Below are 20,545 nucleotides of genomic sequence, written 5' to 3' on the forward strand. Positions count from 1 at the left end.
TGTGTGTGTGTGTGTGTGTGTGTGTGTGTGTGTGTGTGTGTGTGTGTGTGTTTGGGGGGTGCTCAGTCTTTGTCGGAGCCGCGAGAGAATGCTAAATAGTTGTCTAACTACGTTAGCCTAGTTTTGCGAGCGCCGTAAAAGCAGGGAAAAGACAAACTATAAACTAGGCCTACAACGCTGAAGCCGTGTGAAAGAAGAATTTGCAAGGGGGGAAACTACGGCCGTACATTTTGTCAAGAGAAAAGTCTTACCCTTACCACTTACTGATGTTTAAAAAATTTCATTTTAGTCATTGGTTTGCTACTGCATCCTTTTTGAAGTCCTATTCCTACCTCTCTGTGACGAGCAGGAGTAACAATAACATTGTGCTTCGAATATAGAAAAAAAAAACCCCATGCATTTTTATAGGCCTACACGCAATGACAATACTCAGAGGTGAGAGTGATCTTTTACCAGTTTTGATACCCTGCTACACCCATTACTTAAACTGTTCCTTTACAACAACAAAAAAAATGGGGTGGGGCGAGTTCAGGATCAAACTTTCCCTACTTAGAGTTATGACGTCATGTGTGGGGGCGAATCCCATTACGTCCTATGAGGTTACTCGAGCGTGATAAGTTTTTTAAAAGTCATAAATAGATTTCATGTGGCATGCTATAACTTGCTAGCAAGACGCTACTGGAGGCTTTCAGAACTTTATATGGCTCATACACTCCTGCCATGAAATCTTCAACAGTAGGGAATGACTACGGACATTTTTGGTCCTAAGGGCATTGAACTTTATAAGTGTGAGGGCGGTGGTTGGGGTGGGGGCTCAATTAAATGAAGTCATTCCAAACATAAACTTTCCCAAGGTGTAATCGTTGCACAGATATGCCATAAAGCACTTTTATGAATAGTTTTGAGACACGGATAGCGCAAGCAATGCTCCTAACCACCAGTTTAACCTCGCTGGCCTAGCGTGTTGAGAACCAAATGTCATAGAGCTCCCTATTCAGCAGTTCTCTGTTTGAGTTCTAAACTAAATTATGTCCTTGTGCTTAAACAAATCCAAACAATTCCACCCCCTCCCCCCCCTCCCAAAAAAGTAACAAAAACGAACAAACAAACAAAAATATGAGAAAAAAATTGAGTTGTTATTTAACTGGATTCTGATCAGGAATTCCAAAATATGCCTAGAACTACATGTATACATTCACCGAGACAGTAAGCAAAATCTATACACAGATCTACGGTATGTTTGATGAGGTGAAAATATGAGTTTGCAGTTACTCTAACGCAGGGGGAAGCATCTACATATCAAATTAATAACCACTGTTTCCCTTTCTTAATTTGGGAACGTCGTCCCTGTCAGATTAACCCATAGACTGTGATAGACATAACATCAAATAATCAAATAAACATTCAGGAAATTCATGGTGAGCAGTGTACTCAAAACTGTTTCATCACCACATGAATACCTTTCACCCCTTTTGGTTCACTCTCATAAAGGGACTTTAAAATACAATCTTACTCCTGGAAAAAAATTTTTTGTTTTATTTGTAATAATGTCGCCTTTGATATTGACGTGAGTCTCAATGTTTACCTTATTAGTAAGAAAGAGTGTATACAATTTTGTTTGAGTGATTTACTCTGTAATTTTTTAGTGAATATAGAATTGCATATATTATGTCCATGTATGTGTGTATGCATTTTAAAAATAAATATTAATTATGTTAAGCGCATAGAACAATGATTGTAACACGGATTTGCTCGACATAAAATGCCATATTATTATTATTATTAGCAAACAAAGTAACATTACGAGATTTGGGGCGGGAAGAGGCGCAAATGTAAGTATGTCAGTGGGGGGGGGTCAAAAAGTCCCAAAAAGGCGTAAGATTATATTTATTCGAACAACACCTAAGCGATTACAAGCACCGATTATGTAAGCTAACAATCAAAGTGGCAGAGCCTTCCTCAAAAAGTAAACCATACTGATCTCAAGACTACTATGAGTGTTTATTTTTTCTTAGATTTTTTTGCGCCCTGTAATTAGGTGGTCTGGCATGATTATGGCATCGGCTCCTTGCTGCTTAAAGCTAAAAAAACCCCATCCAAATCTAAAATCACATTGAAGATACGTGTGTACCATTGTTATCTCTGCTTCTTTGACCTCTGTATATTCGCATCTTTAGTTAAATTTGCTTTTTAAAAAAACCACGTAGCCATTATTCCCGCTGCACGTTTAAAAGTGATAAATAGCCTAAGTTTTGCCCAAATTGGAAATAAATATTTAAATAAATGAGATATTTTCTCGATTATTTTGGCACCATGAAATAATGATTATTATTATTTTTTTCCAATTAATGATGCCACTCTAATAAGAAGTTTTGTTAATTATGTTAATATTGTGGGAAAACTTTCTGAGGGTGGCCTCCTCTCGCATTTGGTTCTTCGTCTCACGTTGATAACTACTCTGTCAAACTTGTCAGCCTTCGCCTCTGCTCTAACATCGTGATGAACCCTGAGTCGTATTATTTTGTATTATATGACGAACCTGATGTTAAATTACGATAAAGTCAATCGCACCCCCGGGGCGGTGCTACTGACTGAAGTCTCTTTAGGCCATTCCCAAAGGGAGGACATTAACCATAGTAGTACCACAGTAGAATTGTAAATTGTAAATGGGCTGATTCATCAATGTCATGCTCGCAACTGTGCCTGAACGGCAACATGGAGCTGCTGCTTTTTCTTTCCTAATCCTTACTCTCCTTATTTTCCCACTACTTCTTTTGTTTGCTTGTCACCCGCTATTTCCGGGGTGCCTTGACAGTCGAAGTCGAAGCAGACTTTGTGCTGTTGAAGCTAGAGAGAGGTGAGCAGAGTAAGCCTGATTCCATGTAAGGACTTCTCTGTTGACACACACCCCTTGGCGCTCATATGACCTTAAGCAGTTGCCAGCGCCGTAATACCTCCACTATAACAGAAAAAAAACCTGAAGTCACTTTGAACGATTGCTGCCTTTTGTTAGTTTGCTTGTTTGTTTATTGTTTGTTTGTTTGCTTGCTTGTGTTGCTTGTGTTTGTGTTTTGGGGGGGGGGGGGGGGGGGGGGAGCTGAGCATCGTCATTTTTCTATGTACCTAAATACATGTAACAAAAGAAAATTGAGCTTGATTATTTTTTTCCTCCTTTTCACGTCACTCTAACGGCACACTTTTTTTTTTGGTCATCTTGTTAAAGAGAAGAACGTGCTTGTCCTTAGCGTAGGTTTCCTATTCTGACAGAAACCGACCTTCTTTGTGGGTCATGAACCGTTTGTGTGACTATTAGGGATCTGAGGTCGTTACCTTTGTCCTATATTCTATGACGGAATTGTGATTTTTTTATATTGAAAATGTCCTGACTTTGCTTTATTTTAACACTATGTCACAGACTTATTTCCTTTTACTTATTAGCTTTTTGTATTTACACGAACATGAATAAGCTCATTAATTTCTCTTTAAAAAGCTTAAAATATTATTCTCACGGCTTCAATTTCGTCAAACTCGATCAGACCAGGTCATAGAGTTACTCGATTACTTCAACAAAGCTCTCAGTCGGTTAACCGAGGAGCCTCATTCATCATTTAAAGTTGTAAAGAAAACTTTGGCCTACTTGTATCGTGCGCCCCCCCCCCCCCCGATAGGATTTATAAAAAAAAAAATTAGGTTAAAAAAAGCATAGACGATAAAAACACGAGGCCATTGACACAGTCCCCGCTGAACAACAAGCAAAAGGACGGGCAGAATTTGTCGTGTCGTCATACGGTATCTCGTCATTTCGTGGAGAGGGCGTCTTACTTGTTGTCTCCAGTTCACCTGTGTCATCCCACGGTGAGTTTTTGAAAGCACACACACGTTTCGAACTAGGCCTATGCAGAACTGACAGCGGAAAAAATATTATAAAACATAAGATTAAATGGACGTATCATTGAGAACTTAGTGAGTTAATCCATCCATACATGCCGACTCGATAAGCGGATTAGCAGAATTTATTTTTTATTGAGTTTCGACGAGGCGTAAAAATATTTTTTTCGACTGTCCTATTTTCACTGTTCATGGCTTTGCATTCAATGTAACCGTACCCTTAGAAATTGTGCACATACAAGTACATTGTTGCAAACACGTATACATAATGTTTTCGGTTAGCGTAAGTTTAACTATTTGCTTTGTTATATCTTAATTAACAAGAATAATTGTGTTGTTATGTTAAGCGGCATATAATAACACAGTAATATTATGATGTTAGGCATAAGAATAGGCCTACCCAATGTGTGTCGTTGGGTAGTAAAACCCCTACAATCACCCATTCTGTAAGACATGTCAAGCAATATTACAGTTTAGTCTCTGCTCCCCCCTCTCTCTCTCTCTCTCTCCAATTGCTCTGGTTTGGTTTGCTCCTTCTTTCCTATCGAATATCAATCGTTTTGTCTCTCCTCTTTCATTATTTAAGTGTCACTATCTAGTAACACGTCTAATCTTCGGCACTTATTTGGCCTAATTGTGTTGCAAGTGCGTAAAACTCTTGCTAAAACTGAAAAAGCCAACTTTAAAAACCCTCCACTTTCACATCTTCTAAGGCGCACCGTCATCAGATTCTCTCGTATGGCCTGCAATAATGTTAAGCTATGGTGCGCATAAACGTGGTTCGAATCCCCAGTAGGACGTTCTTAAACTGAAGTTCTTCGGGGAGTGTTTAAGTAAGCCTCTTCATCGTATTTCGTGGACCTTTTGGAATGGAGGCTAAAGTTCGAGGGTCCCACTTTTAACATGACTCAACAGTGTTGAAAGGTCATGACAGTACTTACTTACTCTCTCCTTGTACCGTCAGGTACATAAGGCGGAGAGCAGTCGAAGTCACGCTGTCTGTCCCTGGTCAAGTTCTCCAATTTTGGTACATCCAGGCCCTTGGTGATTGCCTCACCCCTTATTTGTGCCTCTGTATCTTCTAATTGGTCTACCTCTTTTTCTTCTGCCAGTTGGTCTCCAATGATCTGATAAGGCAATATTGTATTCGTGAGGCAGCGTGGTGAAATCAAGCTCTTGTCAAAATAATCAAAGAGAAAAAACTGGCATTTTCCCTCAGGTTTATAGATTTTTTTCGAATTTTCATTTTTTGGCTCAACACCCTTTATGACCATTAAATAATACATTTCTGTGTGGATTTTACTGAGAAGGATTGATTAATGAAAAAAAAAGTATTTACAAATTTCAGTACCCACGGACTCTCAAGCAAAGTAAATAACTAATCTTTTACTGCCATTTTTAAAACTAATTTTACCTCTGAACCCGGGTGACCACCCACCTACTTCATTCGCAAATATCTTGACTTGTGTTCAAGATAAATGGATATTTTTTTTTCATTCAAAGCAAGACAAAAGAACAAGCTTTTAAGATGATACTAATAACTCTACGTGACCAAAAATTGACGAAAGCCTGATTCCACCACGTCATGACACATTTGACGATCTGAGAACATGCTCTAAATATCTCCATCTTCATTTCAATTCTAGCTCTTTCCAACTCTTTATAGAGATCTGTGGGACGTCAATTCTGAGAACAGATCAACTGATGAGGTGGAACGTTTCTATCATTGCGATGGGTGATCTTGCTACCTCGGATAAATTTATCTTTGACCACACTTATTTTTGTTCTTACATGTTTTGTCTCATTTCCTTTGATTATTTTACACCTTGCTGAATTGATTGAGTGGCGCCACTGACGGACGCGTGCAGTCAAATGGGGAAGAATAGGAAATGACTCACTCGCGCATATTGTGAGGATTGCTCCAATCTATGCCAATAATAATTAACCCTCTTCTTTCATGACAATAACAACTGTTTTCATCAACTGTCTTGTCTAACATTCAGATGAGGTAGCTTCAAAATCTAGAATATATATTATGCTATTACTTTCAAGTCTTTTCTAGTAAAAAATATTAAAACAGATTGATTGAGGCGAAGCCGATCAGGATCATTATATACCACCCAAGTCAAGTGTAAAAATGAATGTCAGTACTTCTTCGGGTGACTGGGCTCTTAATTTAATTTACTGGGAGATACCACATGGTTTCCGTTGGCATTTACATGTTGGATCTCCTGTTGAACAGCCTGAGGATCCTTGACTACTCTTTTGTAAAAAAAATAAAAAACCCCACTGCATTAATGTATACATTGTTCTGGCACTTGCAACAGCACAAACATGGTGTGCTCAATCGTCATACGAGCCTTTCGACTGTTGTCTGCTCGTTAGCCAGAGTAGAATACTTCATATTTTAACATGCACCAATCAGAAACGGAGCCCATGTGATTTTTAGCATATTTTGTTAATTGATAGCGTCGGTGACACAAATAGTTCCAAAATCTGTCTTCTCTTTGCGAGAAGTATGGGGAAGGGGTACAGCCTAAGTGGATCTAGAATAGTCAACAAAAGCTGGAGAAAAAAAGATCTAATATATTTATTAATCAAACTTTTACAAATAGACGAAGTCATTGCTACCGTATTCATATTCTGCTATTGATCCTTATTAATGTTGTATCAACCATTCGTAGTCAACGCTTGTCAGATACGAATAAGATCACAAACATAGCACTCGAAAAAGGGACACAGGACCAAAAAAAGGATTTAAACTGCAATTTTCTGTGACTGGCTCTCAGTAATGGACTTTGCACTGCCTGCCAGAATGACATCTGTTTTATTATCATTCATCATCAATTTTTGTTCTCCCAGTTTTTCACTCAGACAATACAGTATTCAGCACAATGGACATGCTCATCCAAGTAAAAACTGTTTAACCATAAATTAAGGCATCGTCAGCGTAAAAATGATATTGTAAGCCAAACGTATCTCTTTCATCCACACGTGGTTGAGTATGAATTCAAATGGCGAGCAAAACTGGACCGACAACTGAACCCTACTGTTCCCCATACGTAAGAGCATGATCTGTTGACCTGTGTCCTTTAGTAACAACAGATTGGTATCAATACATAGCTCAGGGACAAGGCAGCGTAAGGCAGGCTTTTTAAAAGATCCATTGTAGATTCTATTTTATGACCGAAATTTGAGTAAATTTCGGCTATAAATATTATTTTTTTAAATGTCAAACTTTGATACAACAAGATGTAAAAAAGAACGGCTCCTATACAATAATGACAACCTGTTGCCGACCTATGAAACTGAAACGCAAAAAATCCCATTGGTAAAATTGCGTCAAGTACACAATAGAGGCCTTACACATTTAGATAAGTTAAATTTGAGCCGTTTTCACTACACTCAAAACTGTTTAATTGCTGCTTAATAAATACCCCGTTCACCCCTTTCAGGCCACTTTCATAAGAGTCACAATCACTGATTATGTAAGCTAAAACTGGATTGGTAGAGTCTACTTGAAAAGGTGAGGGGGGGCTTACTCCAAATTTACTAATAATCTTGTGGTTGCTGCGAGTGCTGGTTTTTTTCCGTAAACTTTTTACCGCTCTGTGACTAATGTCATCACTTGGTTTCCTGGCCACAAATAGCTAGATCTTAAGTAAAGACAGGCAAAATTGAAACTAAATTTCTAATACCTGAGTAGTATTGTCTTCTCTGCTTCTTTGCCTTCTGTTTGTTTATTCCCATTTGGAGTTAAATTTACGGTGGAAAAATCTTGAGACCAATATTCCCACCGTGCGTGTAAAAGTTATAATTACTTTTTGCCCAAAGTGGTAGTTAAAGTATTTAATGAGATATTTTCTCTATTATACTCTGTGATACCGCATCGAATACGTTTTGTTAATTATGTTCCTATTGCGGAAAGTTTTTCGTGTGAGACCACATTTCTACCTGGTTCTATGTCCCACTTTTATTACCCCTTTAAGCAAGTCAGCCTTTGCCTCTGCGTGCAGAATTTTCATTTATTTAATACAACTGACAATAAAAATACAGAAACTGTTAGATTATTCATAAACAACAACAACAACAACAACAACAACAACAGCTACGACAACAAGTATAATTTAATACAACTAACAACGAAAAAGCTATAAATGTGAGATAAGTCTTTGCAGAGGACTATGTTGGATAATGCCTGTACTTGCCTATATTTCAAATATTTATCGGGTAACGAAATACACCCCCCCCCCCCCCCCCCCTTAATAAGAAACCAAAAACACACATTCACATACACATACACACAAACACACATAGGTACACAAACACATGCAAGCACACAAACAACTGATGCCATTTACACACACACACACACACACACACACACACACACACACACACATACACACACACACACAAACACACACACACACACACACACACACACACACACACACACACACACACACACACCGCGCGTGCCCACCCGCACAGAGACACACCTATTGGAATGAATAATGGAATGATAAAGCACTTTCCACGACCGGAATGGAATATTATAATGCACGCACGGTAATCTAGGCTGCACTGACGTAAACGTTCTTAGCCTAGATAACGACCCTTTTGTAAGGCACGTTTTCTCTCTGCAAAGGTTGCGGGTCTCCACAACTATATGCGATATATTGATTGAAAAATTATATAACTCAGACATGACTACTTGATCCTGAGAAGCAACAGTCCTCAGTTTTGACAGCTCACACATAATATTCGCAGAGGTCAAAATAAACACATACACACACATACAGGCACACACTCACTCACATACACACACATACGAGCGCACACACGCACACACACACACACACACACACACACACACACACACACACACACACGCACACACACACATACACAAACGCACATAAATACGCAAACACCTAAGCAAACGCATACACACACATAAACACACACCCATAATACACATACGTGCCCATTGACACAGACATACAAACATAATAATAGATAGCATTTGTATAGCGCAAATCCCCGCACAACAGCAAGCTCTATGCGCTTCACAATCTATACTATTACCCCAGCAGACCTGAGAGCTTTCTGAAACAAACTCAACTTCCTGGGAAGCATAGAGTGCAAGCAGCCATTTATAGGCGCTAAAATACTAACATACTGACAAGATCTTTCGCTGTCTATGGCCGGGTACCCTTTTCCACATGGATGAAGTGAGGAAAATTCGTCTAAAGTGCCTTTCTCAAGGACTCAACGTCTTGCCCGCGGCTCGAACCCCCGATCTCGCAACCTCACAATTACGAGTCCGGTAGCCTACCACTAGGCCACCGACGCCTAGATATATTTGCGCTAAGTTCGTTTCGACCCACATTCACTAAATTACATACTACACGATACTTGTAGTACGCACTCACACTCCTGAGAACAATAAATAATAATACTCATAATGATAATAATCCTATTATTTTGGAGCTAAGCTTGTTTGTGAGTTCAGTGTACATTCTTTCCACAGGTGCCCATAAAATCTACAAAAATAGGATTCAGTTAAAAATTGTCACAAAGGATTACGTGGGCATATTTTCAAAGTTTAAAACTACCTTTGGATTTCTCAGGTTTGGTGGTTTTTCCCGTAAATCGAAGCTCTCAGATGTTTTCACTCTGTCATTAGCCATTTCATATTTTACTGTGGGGACTACTTCCTTTTCGGTTCGTGCTTCGTCGTGTTTGTGAGACAGCAGCTTCTACTATTTCCAGATCTAGAATCTCGATATCCAACTCTGTTTGGATGTGTGTTTCACAATGTCGATGGATACTTCCGGCCAAACTTCGTTGTATTGACTTTTTAAAGATTCATTTGAGGTGCAGTCATGCCCCCAACACGTTAAGTTCGTTTAAACCCACAAAATGTTTACTTCTTTGTATTGACGTTTTCAAAATTTGGTTCGTAGGTTATTGTTTTTTTTAGAGAGCAAGACTCTAGATCTAGATCTCTCTATATCCTGGATGTATTTGGAGCACAGAATTCAAGACTGATTTGGAATAGTTAGCAAAAACAGAAGTGCCTTAATTTGCGCTTTGTGACTGAAGGGTCTTAGGTTTGAACCCTGCCTAGGTGCCGAAATTGTGTCCTTGGTAGAGGTACGTTGTATAAATTTTCCCTACTTCATCAAAGTGGGAATGGGCACCCGGCTGTAGGCAGGAAAGATGTCTTGTAATGATAATAATAATGATGATAATAATAATAATAATAATAATAATAATAATAATAATAATAATAATAATAATAATAATAATAATAATAATAATAATAATGCTAATACGAGTATTTATAATAATAATAATGATAATAATAATAATGATAATAATAAAAATATATTGACGCACGTGCACACACCCATATAATTATGTAGTTTCCCCCATCTTCACCCTTTCCTGTTTTGGCGTATGCTTTAGTTGTGCATTGATTAAGGCCAGGACTTACTTGTGGTCCTCCGACTTAATTTTGTATCTTCCGTTTACATATATATCTATATTTCATCTCTACTGAACACGAAGTAAGCCGTTTAGAAAGCGTATGTGTTATGGAGGATCATCCTCGAAGGATTAGAACAAACATTGGAGAGAGAGAGAGAGAGAGAGAGAGAGAGAGAGAGAGAGAGAGAGAGAGAGAGAGAGAGAGAGAGAGAGAGAGAGAGAGAGAGAGAGAGAGAGAGAGAGAGAGAGAGAGAGAGAAAGAAAAGGATGAAAGAGAGTGATCTGCGAGAGTGTGTATGTGGGTGACTCCAAATCTGCAAATGTTCATTGAAAGCCATTCTGGGATGCATATAATATATTTTCTGTAATTCAAAATCGTTTAAAAAAAAGGTAATGTTATGAAGTTCTATCATCTAAATGACACAGTTAGATTAAAAAATATAGTCAAATCTCGTTATACCGCTAGCCCCACTAGGTTTTGCCACTGTGCTAAATGAAGTAACTACTTAAACATAGTATTTTCGCCTTCAAACCACATTCCGTCATCCGCCAACTGTCTAAACTACTGTATATTTGCCCCGATATACCGCCTGCAAATTGACCGCAAAATGTGCACTCTGTACAAGCCACATTCCGCCCACTCGGTGGCTGTTTGAAAATCTCTTTCCCACACACGTCACTGCAAGCTTGACCTATTTCTAGTGCTTGACGGAAGTTTTCTCCCGATTTGGGACTCAATAGAATTCACCCACCGTGACGTCATAACTCAAAGTGCTGAAAGATTGATCCTGACCTCGTCCCCCTTTTGTAATCGAATAGTTTATTAAGGAAAGACATTAGTATGGTATCGAATTTGGTAAATAATCATAATCATCTCTGAGCATTGTTTATGTAATTTTATTTTTTTTGGAAGCACAGTGTTATAGCTATACGACTGCTCACCGGGGGAAAGGGGGGGGGGTATGATTAGGACTGCAAGCAGGATACTGCATTTTATGTTGGGTATCAATGATCAAAATGGGATAAAAATCAGTGAGGGCTGAAAACGAGATACTAGATAAAACATTCATTTTTAGTGGAATAGTTTAAAACTCATTCTCTTGACAAGGTATAGCTACAATTTCCTTCTTCGCAAAATCTTCTGTCACACAGCTCCTGTGTTGTAGTTTATGCGTCTTTCTCCTCTTTTGAGGAAACTGGCCACCTTAATTAAAATAAACAGAGAGCCGCACTTAAATGTTGTGTGTGTAGAAAGGAAAGGGGGGGGGGGGGCTCGCAAGCAATAGTTCTACCAATGATACCTTGTGTGACGTAAGCCTTAACAACGTTTGACACCTAATGTGTTCACCCACACGGCCCCAGACATCGATTAAGACCCCCCACACCCCTCGTTCCTCCCCTCATACTCACACGTACTTTCCCCCCGCGGCTCTCTGTGTGGGTGCAGCTGCGATAGTACGGAGCAATCGATTGACTTCACTGCTAATGCCTTATTTAGCCATATCGATAACGACCGGGTGGGAAAGGGGATGAATGTGGGAGGGGGGTGACTTACTTTTGAACGGGGGTCGAATTCGCCCTCCGCCCCCCGCCCCCAACTCATATTAAAATGCAATTACTTATAGATTTTGCCGATATTGAATAACGAAAGTTGGAATGCAATTGCGGAGAAACTTCAAGGCAACTGCGCCAGTGCCGCCGGCCTGCAAAATGTCTTGAGTCACCAGATGTCAGCCCGATGAACAGAAGGCTGGCGGTAGCCCATGAGGCTTTTATTTTGTGAGAACTCAATCTCTGTTCTAAATCATAACAAGTCTAAGGCAATCCGAAAATTGACAGGGGGTGGGGGGTGGGGGGCGTACTTGTACAGGGCCCTTATCACATGTAGGCTAGTTTCTTTTAATCTGAACGTACGTTAAGTTTAGTTGGAGTTGTACTTGCTTGCTACTTGTTCTTCCCCTGCGCATGGAAATCGCGCAAGATAGGTCTAGATGAGACACAGTTAGTCTGTAGTCTCTACCAGTCTAATACTACTCAAGATGGCCATTTATGCCATCCCGTTATATCGCCAGCTTCATACTCGTCCCAAGGTAGGCAGTATAACGGGGTTTGACTGCGTGAACATAGACATTGTCGAACTTTGTGTAGCGTTAGCCCCATTGCGTTCATCATATGAACGTTTGGTGAATCAAACAAACAAACGAACGGATTAATAGACACAGTTTTTACAAACTAAAGAATAAGCTGTCAAAAAAAGAAACCCACCAAAAAAAAACAACAACAACATGCCCCGCCTCGCCCAAAACAAAAACAAAAAGCAAACCAAACAACACTACATTATGATGAACTTTTACTTTTGTACGTAAGCAGCGTGTAAAGTAATACCCAGAGGCGCATACATTGTCTCATCGGACTGTCTTAGCAACAGTTACGTGTACAGGGTTTGTGTTTTGTATTAGTAATCGATACTCATCACGTGTCTTGGGGGGGGGGGGTGTGCAGCTGGAACTTTCCCAGTAGAACGTATATCCCTGTGACAGAGACTGAGAGAGAGCGTTTTGCTCGAACAAAGACTTCGAGTTGAATTTGCGCTGTAATTTGGAGGGTTTTCCCTCTCTTTGTATTTGAACCTATAATTTGCTTGGTATACAACAGTGGTTTAAAAAAAATAAATTAACAAACAATTTCTCTCCAGTTTGTTTATCTCTTTTTGCTTGAAGACACAAAATATTTTAGCATTTTAATGTTCACCTCCTTGTGTGTGTTCCCCCTCTAACAGTCTCCTGCTGAAATATATAGTAGAGGTGAGATATTTTTTCTACTTTAAAAAAAATTTGCTTGAGGTAAAAGCTTCACAATAGAATATCAAAGAAAACGTATAGTACTTGGAATGAATGAAAGCGAGAGCCCAACCACTCCACCTCCCTTTCTCCCTTTGTGAGGCTGTTTTGATTGATAAGAGAAGATTACGATAAGATCATAAGCAAACAAAGATTCAGTATCTAAACAGAATTGCGGTCATTAGACTCGTGAACAATGATACCCATGTCAATGATGCACAACTCACTTGCACAAGCGTGAACAAACTATGTGTCTGTGAGCATAAACTCTTCCTCTTTTCTATCTCGAAAATGACCAGCTATGTTTTGTTGATTATGAAATGCCAGTAACACGAACCCACTCATACAGGCAACAGAAATACAAGCGGATGCTCTTCACTTTAATACACAATCCACATTCAATTTTTTTTTACTTGTCGTTTTTATTACTTTATTCATTAAAACAAATTTGTCCCATCCCATTCTACTTTCATTTCGATCTTCCTGTATGCAACGTAATACAAATACTCGTAACCTTTCTTTTCCTTTACAGGATCTAAGCGACAGTTTGTGACTTTGATTTGCCTGGACAACGGCCAAGGGACATTGGCCTGATAGATTTCTATACATCGATACTCCAAGCTGCGCGTTAAACAGAACAGTTTATTGAAATCATGCCACTTGTTGGAAGAACAAAGAATCCCCCACCCTTGGCTTACTGAATACCCTGGGTGGCTGTGTGAACTGTTAGTGTTACAAATTGCAGTGGACAAATAGTCTAGTTCATGTCTCTCATCTTCCTAGTTTCTGCTATTCAGCGCTGTAAGTGGGATGTGTTGCGTAGTTGTGATCTCCATCTTTTGAAACTGAAGTATCATAATCGTTTGTTTTGGCTATTATGGTTTACGCGTTTGTGAGCAAAGAACGTGAAAAGATACACACAATCGCGCGCACACACACACACACGCACACACACACACAAACACGCCGCTCACGTGTACACTCATAATACTATACTATGTATATAATTATGCACGTGTAGTGCGCCGACGTATGAGACCTTGAACTAATATCGGATTTGATGTTTCACCCCGAAGGATTTGTTTAGACTGTTGAAACAGAAATCAGTTCGATCACTCGGCAGTATTAAAGGAAAAAATTTCAACATGGAATCTGCAAAGCTTTTTGGACAATCCGTAGAATCTCCCTCTAGTAGCAGTGATTACAAATCAGCCGAGTCAGAACAGGATGAATTTTTCTCATCAACGGGCGGTTCTGAAATTTCCTGGTTTCTTCCCGCCAAGAACAGTTACGTGCCAGACACTGCTAGCAGTGCTTCGAACAGCCAAAGCGGTATGGCTACTGGATATGATTTGTCTCCGCCCATGATAACCTACCATGATGATGATGGGTGGCTGACAGATCAGCTAGACTTAGAGACTCCTCCCACTTCACCCGAGTTCCCCACTGCGTGTCGTTGTGCTGACGTCATGCCAAATCCTCATAGAGTAGCGCAAACAGAGCTTGTTTCTCCCAATGTGTCAACCGAGGATTTGTCACCATCAATGCCCAAAGAATCTTTGTCTTTTTGTATCCCTCCCCCCTGTTCTTTCTCTCCTTCGCCGCCCCTATTCTTCTCCTCCTCTACAGTTCCATCTTCGTTTTCATTGACCTTATCCTCCCCTTTCACTCCCTCCACTCCATCCCCCAATTTCACTCCAGCATCTCCCCCTTGCTTCCCTTCCTTCTCTACCTCCACTGTCCATTCCCCTGCCTCCTTTCGCTCCCCCTCTTCACCCTCGTACTCTCCAGCCCTATCTACCAACACTACTTTAAGTACCTCACAATCGTTGTCACCGATGTTGCCAGCATCTCTATCGCCCTCGACACACCCGCTACCACAACTACGTGGACAACCTTCAACGCAATCAGTACCATCACCCTCACCATCCCCATCGACAGTATCCAAACCATCTACGATGACACCAAAGCCAGCTTTAGCTTCCAACAAAAGTGAAGCCCCCAGTACTTCAGAAGCTACAAGCCTCAAGACAAAGAATCCAGGAAACCCCAACACCATGCCGCTTCAAGAGTGTCTACCACCTTGTAAAGTCTGTGGCGAAAAGGCTTCTGGCTTCCATTATGGCGTCTACACATGTGAGGGGTGCAAGGTAAGGACAGTGATGTCTGTGTTAGGCTAACCCATTATCTGCTTGTTTGTTGCAGTATTATAGTTCTCGCTTACTGTTGTTCTGTTTATCTTTTACACGTGTCGGGGGGGTGGTGCAAGATAAGGACCGTGACCCCTGTGTCGGGCTAAGAACCTTCTGCTTGTTTCTCCTGATGTCTAGCTGCCTGTTCTGTTTATCTTCTCAGATCACTGGGTGTTTGCATGTCTGTCTCGGTAGATTTTATTCGTCTGTCGGTCTGTTCTTTTCAAACTGTTCTATTATATTCTAATATAATTTATATATATATATATATATATATATATATATATATATATATATATATATATATATATATATATAGTAATTAGTAGTATATGTATGTGTGTGTGTGTGTGTCTGTGTGTGTGCGTGTTTGTGTGTGTGCACGTTTGTATGTATGTTTGTATGTATGTATGTATGTATGTATGTATGTATGTATGTATGTATGTATGTATGTATGTATGTATGTATGTATGTATGTATGTATGTATGTACGTACGTGAATGTATGTATGTATGTATGTATGTATGTATGTATGTATGTATGTATGTATGTGTGTATGTATGTATGTATGTGTGTGTGTGTGTGTGTGTGTGTGTGTGTGTGTGTGTGTGTGTGTGTGTGTGTGTGTGTGTATGCATGTATGAATTTATTTTTCTTCTTTTTTCAATTGAGGGGAAAGAGGAGCGGGGTTTCATGGGGGTTGGACAAGTTCAGTCGGGTTTCCTTTCCAGCAATAATGCACAGCAACTGGTTTGTAAACCTTCTCGCCTCCCCACAACATTTCTCGTGTGTTCCTGTTATTTCTCTTCCCGATTCCCTATTTGCTATTTCTTGAAATTCTATTTTGGAGTTACCATAAATCCCTATCCTATGACCTAAATATGACAAAACGAATGACGACTGAAAGCGACTGTAAGCCATGTCGGGTCATTACACGCCAATCTCTGAACCAGATACGACACCTCCAGGTATCCGGACTCCAGACAAATATGATTCTATAGCCCCTAAGATAAGCGTTAAAATAGAGGTTCTGCCTCTCATACGACCCAACTAGATTAAAATTGAAGCTAAACAACTACTCTAAATGAGGAAAAACTGCAAGTCTTTTTTGAAAATTTGGCATTGGCGACGACAAAACGGTCTATTTTGTTTCACAATAAATCTATTATATTTATGAACAGCATATTGCTTCTGTTTGTTGTTTGGAATATACGCCACTCCGTAAAGAAGTATTAAATGTGTGATTTCATAAATGTAATCAGAGGCATTTTGAGGACGTTTTTAAACATTTTGTATCACAAATAAACTGTATATATCTCAAATAAAATTGCAATCTATGTGTCATGACGCGATGGAATGCGACGCTTTTCAAATTTTGGGCATATTATGGAGTTACCAAAGTGATCTTGAAGCCTGTTCGTTGGCCTTACTTTTAATGACAAAAATAAGATACTTATTTATCTGAAATAGAAGTCGATATATTTGAGATTCAAGGAGGTGGGGGGTCGCTGGGTGTATAGAGGTAAAAACAAATTAACGAAAAACATGTCCGCCAAAGTTTGACTATGGTCAATGTTTTTCAGAAATCTACGGAGAAGTGAGCTATTAAATGGACATACAAGGTGTAGAGCAAAACAAAAACAACTGAACATTCAATAAAAATTGCCCAACGGATGGGAAAATGCTGATTACTTTGATTTCATTATTTTGAAGACGAGCGCCTTATTTCACCCCCAATGCAACACATATTCTATCTTTAGCTATACCACAAATCCCAAAATATTTATCTTTCCTTTTCTCACAGGGTTTCTTTCGTCGAGTTTTGAAGCTAAACACCAAGTTCTATTGCCCCTTCGAGAACGATTGTGACGTCACAGGTCCACATCGGAAGCTCTGCGCAAGTTGCAGATATCAAAAATGCATTGCCGTAGGCATGTCCAGAAAAGGTAGATTTGACAGATCAGATATTGCTAGCTTATTTATTATATTTCTGTGGATTTATATCATTTTTTCAAGTTGTAAGATCATCATCATCATCATCATCATCATCATCATCATCATCATATCATCATCATCATCATCATCATCATCATCATCATCTTCTTCTTCTCCTTCTTCTCCTCCTCCTCCTCCTCCTCCTCCTCCTCCTCCTCCTCCTCCTCCTCCTCCTCCTACTCCTCCTCCTCTTCCTCCTCCTCCTCCTCCTCCTCCTCCTCCTCCTCCTCCTCCTCCTCCTCCTCCTCCTCCTCCTCCTCCTCCTTCTTCTTCTCCTTCTTCTTCTTCGTCTTCTTCTTCTTCTTCTATTTCTTCTTCTTTGTCAGCAGCAAGTACTTGGAAATAATATGTGCAGAGATCAGCACGTCATGGTCAGTTGTTAAGGAAAAGAAAATGATAAAATTTTACTTCTAATTTTGTATCTTTCTAAGCAGGTCAGTGCAAAGTAATTAAAATAATAATTTTACAAGAAGTTTTAGAAGTTTTATTCCGTATGACAAGCTTTATGGCGTCTTTAAAAATAGAAGTAAGTTGACAAAGAAGTAGAAAGAAATGAAATAATTACATAGCATCTAGAAAAGCACTCACAACTACTTCTTACAGGTATCAGAATCGGGAGATACACTTTGGAGACCAAAACCCGCATCACTCAGGAAGCCAAGCTACGACATGAGCAAAAGCTACAGAAGCAGTCGCTGCAGAAGAATCTTAGTCAGCCAGAGAATCAGCAGCACAATCAGCAGGGAGATAAGGCTCTGACTGAAGACGAGGACATCGTCCTGATCGATTGCCCGGGCACGTCCGTCGGCAGCGGTTTCAATTTCGCTACCAGTAAAGGAGGCGTGAACAGCGGTGCTAAACATACAATGCTGGCTTTCCAAGAACTGAGCAGCAGTGCTGGACAGTCTAACCAAACAGTGTCTGCCGTTTCAAAGCCCCCTTCTAAACTCACGGCAATTGCCGAGTTCATGAAAACAGTGTCGTATTCTTCCCCTCAAACCATGAGTGTATGGTCTTCACCTTCCCGGTCCGATGCTGATGCTTCGTCGCCCTCCTCAACCTGGTCACATCTGACGTCAGCATCATCTCCACAAAAGACAATTTCATCGGACATGTTCTCATCGTTGTCCCCGTTGTCGAATTCTATGACAGACAAAAGTGGTCGTTATGATATTGACCGTGTGGAGGAACGTTTGATGGAATACGTCAGAGCGACGCAGATATTTAATGGTCACATGTTTCTCGAAAAGCATCTAGAGATGATGTTCGAATTTCAGGTAAAGTACGGGTGTTATGATTATTCAAAATTGCTCTGTAGTTTACAATCTGTTCTTTCTGTTGCGCTATTTTGAAGAGCAGAGAGAATAATTTAGTTACAGGAACCGTTGAGTGGAGAAAGAGATGAGGGAGAGTGAGTGGGTAAGAGAGAGAGAGAGAGAGAGAGAGAGAGAGAGAGAGAGAGAGAGAGAGAGACAGACAGACAGACAGACAGACAGACAGACAGACACACACACACACACACACACACACACACACACAGACACACAGACACACAGACAGTGGCAGAGAGAGAGAGAGACAGAGACGTCTAGACTACTATGCCGGTGAATCTCTTATGATGCTGTATTGTTTTGAGAAGTTGTCTTGGCTCTCTTCCTATATATGGCTCAGTCCTGCCCGGGATGTAACTTTAAGGGAGATACCTCACCAAAAGAAATAAGGATCACAGTGTTCAAAGGGGCTAATCCCATTTTCACAACATGCTACGTCTTCTATCTATCTATCTATCTATCTATCTATCTATCTATCTATCTATCTATCTATCTATCTATCTATCTATCTATCTATCTATCTATCTATCTATCTATCGGATGGATCGATCAGTCTGTCTGTTTGTCTGTCTTTCCGTCTGTCTGTCTGTCTGTCTGGTCTGTCTGTCTGTCTGTCTGTCTGTCTGTCTGTCTGTCTGTCTGTCTGTCTGTTTGTCTGTCTTTCTACGTACATAACGACATCAACGTTATGTTTATACAAACTTCACAGAGAATGAACGCAACATGGCTAGAAAATCTGGAACGTTTTGAAAACGGGGCGCCGGAACACGAGCACATACTGTTCGTGGATCGAATGAATGCGACACAAACGTCTATGCTTACGAATGAACTGAGACGGAACGACACCAATGATGGCATGGACAGCAAAGAAGACCAGGGAAAAGAGAGTTATGTCAACCGTGTGGTTAGTCTGCTCATCCCTGGCGCGAACGACCTTCAACTGGACGCCATTATTCATGACCTGGTGGTGGCACACAACAAAATTCTTCTTGTAAGCGCCTACTTCCCCAAGAATTACATGAAAGAGAGACAGATGTCTTTCCTGGTGAGTACAGAGTAGAAATGGTCAACACCTGGACATTTAAATGGCTATCACCTCCCTGGATTTGTTCGCCTAAATTTTATCTTCACTGCACAATAAGTGTCTTTTTTAAAAATGGAACAATATGGCCGATTTTTAAGAAATTGCGAAATTTTGTTTGGTTGAATTTTTTTTTAACTTGATATTTTTCGGACATGGTTGTTTGTTTATTTTTCAGAGGCTGTTTGTTTGTTTTTCAGAGGCTGTTTGTTTGTTTTTCATACTGACAAATGTAATGCCCCCCCCAACCCCGCTTGAATTTTGATTCGTCGAAGTAGTTTAAAAATAATTGGTTCAAAGACAACCGACTTCTTTCCCTTTAAACGGGCCCTCGTTTCGATTTAGACTCCCGGTACACGGTAAAGAGAGCTTATGGGGGGTGCAGTGACGAAGAAAGAGTTGTGAAGAGGGTGAGGCTTGCTGTGTGTGTGTGTGTGTGTGTGTGTGTGTGTGTGTGTGTGTGTGTGTGTGTGTGTGTGTGTGTGTGTGTGTGTGTTTATATAGTTACAAGACTTGAGCTAACTGTTAAAGATATGATTGTTTTTCCTATTCCAACAGAAGTCCTTTCAGCAAAAAGAGGAGATCCTTGGCTCCCGGCGCGTCCTGACGGAGGAAGAGTTTCTGTCCATACATGACAAGACTGGCATGGACGTCGATGGCAGGATCAACTTGATCAGGGTCAGGGTCATTATCTTTCTGAGAACTCCCCCCCCCCTCTCT

At 40.2% G+C, this 20,545-nt stretch overlaps 1 protein-coding gene across 2 annotated transcripts in view; it reads left to right on the plus strand.

Annotated features, from left to right (window-relative positions):
* Positions 1 to 20,545, plus strand: part of LOC101854863 (nuclear hormone receptor family member nhr-41) — a 28,916-nt gene that overhangs the window by 2,340 nt on the left and 6,031 nt on the right. The window contains exons 1-6 of one of the 2 annotated variants that reach the window (XM_005097739.3): positions 3,790 to 3,855; positions 13,759 to 15,376; positions 17,223 to 17,364; positions 18,017 to 18,690; positions 19,454 to 19,789; positions 20,384 to 20,503. In XM_005097739.3, the coding sequence (XP_005097796.1) occupies positions 14,372 to 15,376; positions 17,223 to 17,364; positions 18,017 to 18,690; positions 19,454 to 19,789; positions 20,384 to 20,503 (2,277 nt within the window). In that variant the 5' untranslated portion in view covers positions 3,790 to 3,855; positions 13,759 to 14,371. Of the gene's footprint in view, positions 1 to 3,789; positions 3,856 to 13,758; positions 15,377 to 17,222; positions 17,365 to 18,016; positions 18,691 to 19,453; positions 19,790 to 20,383; positions 20,504 to 20,545 lie in introns of those variants that run through there. The other variant, XM_005097738.3, reaches the window with a different exon arrangement.

This window comes from Aplysia californica, unplaced genomic scaffold (genome assembly GCF_000002075.1).
Source record: "Aplysia californica isolate F4 #8 unplaced genomic scaffold, AplCal3.0 scaffold00163, whole genome shotgun sequence".
In the NCBI taxonomy this organism is placed as follows: Eukaryota; Metazoa; Mollusca; class Gastropoda; order Aplysiida; family Aplysiidae; genus Aplysia; species Aplysia californica.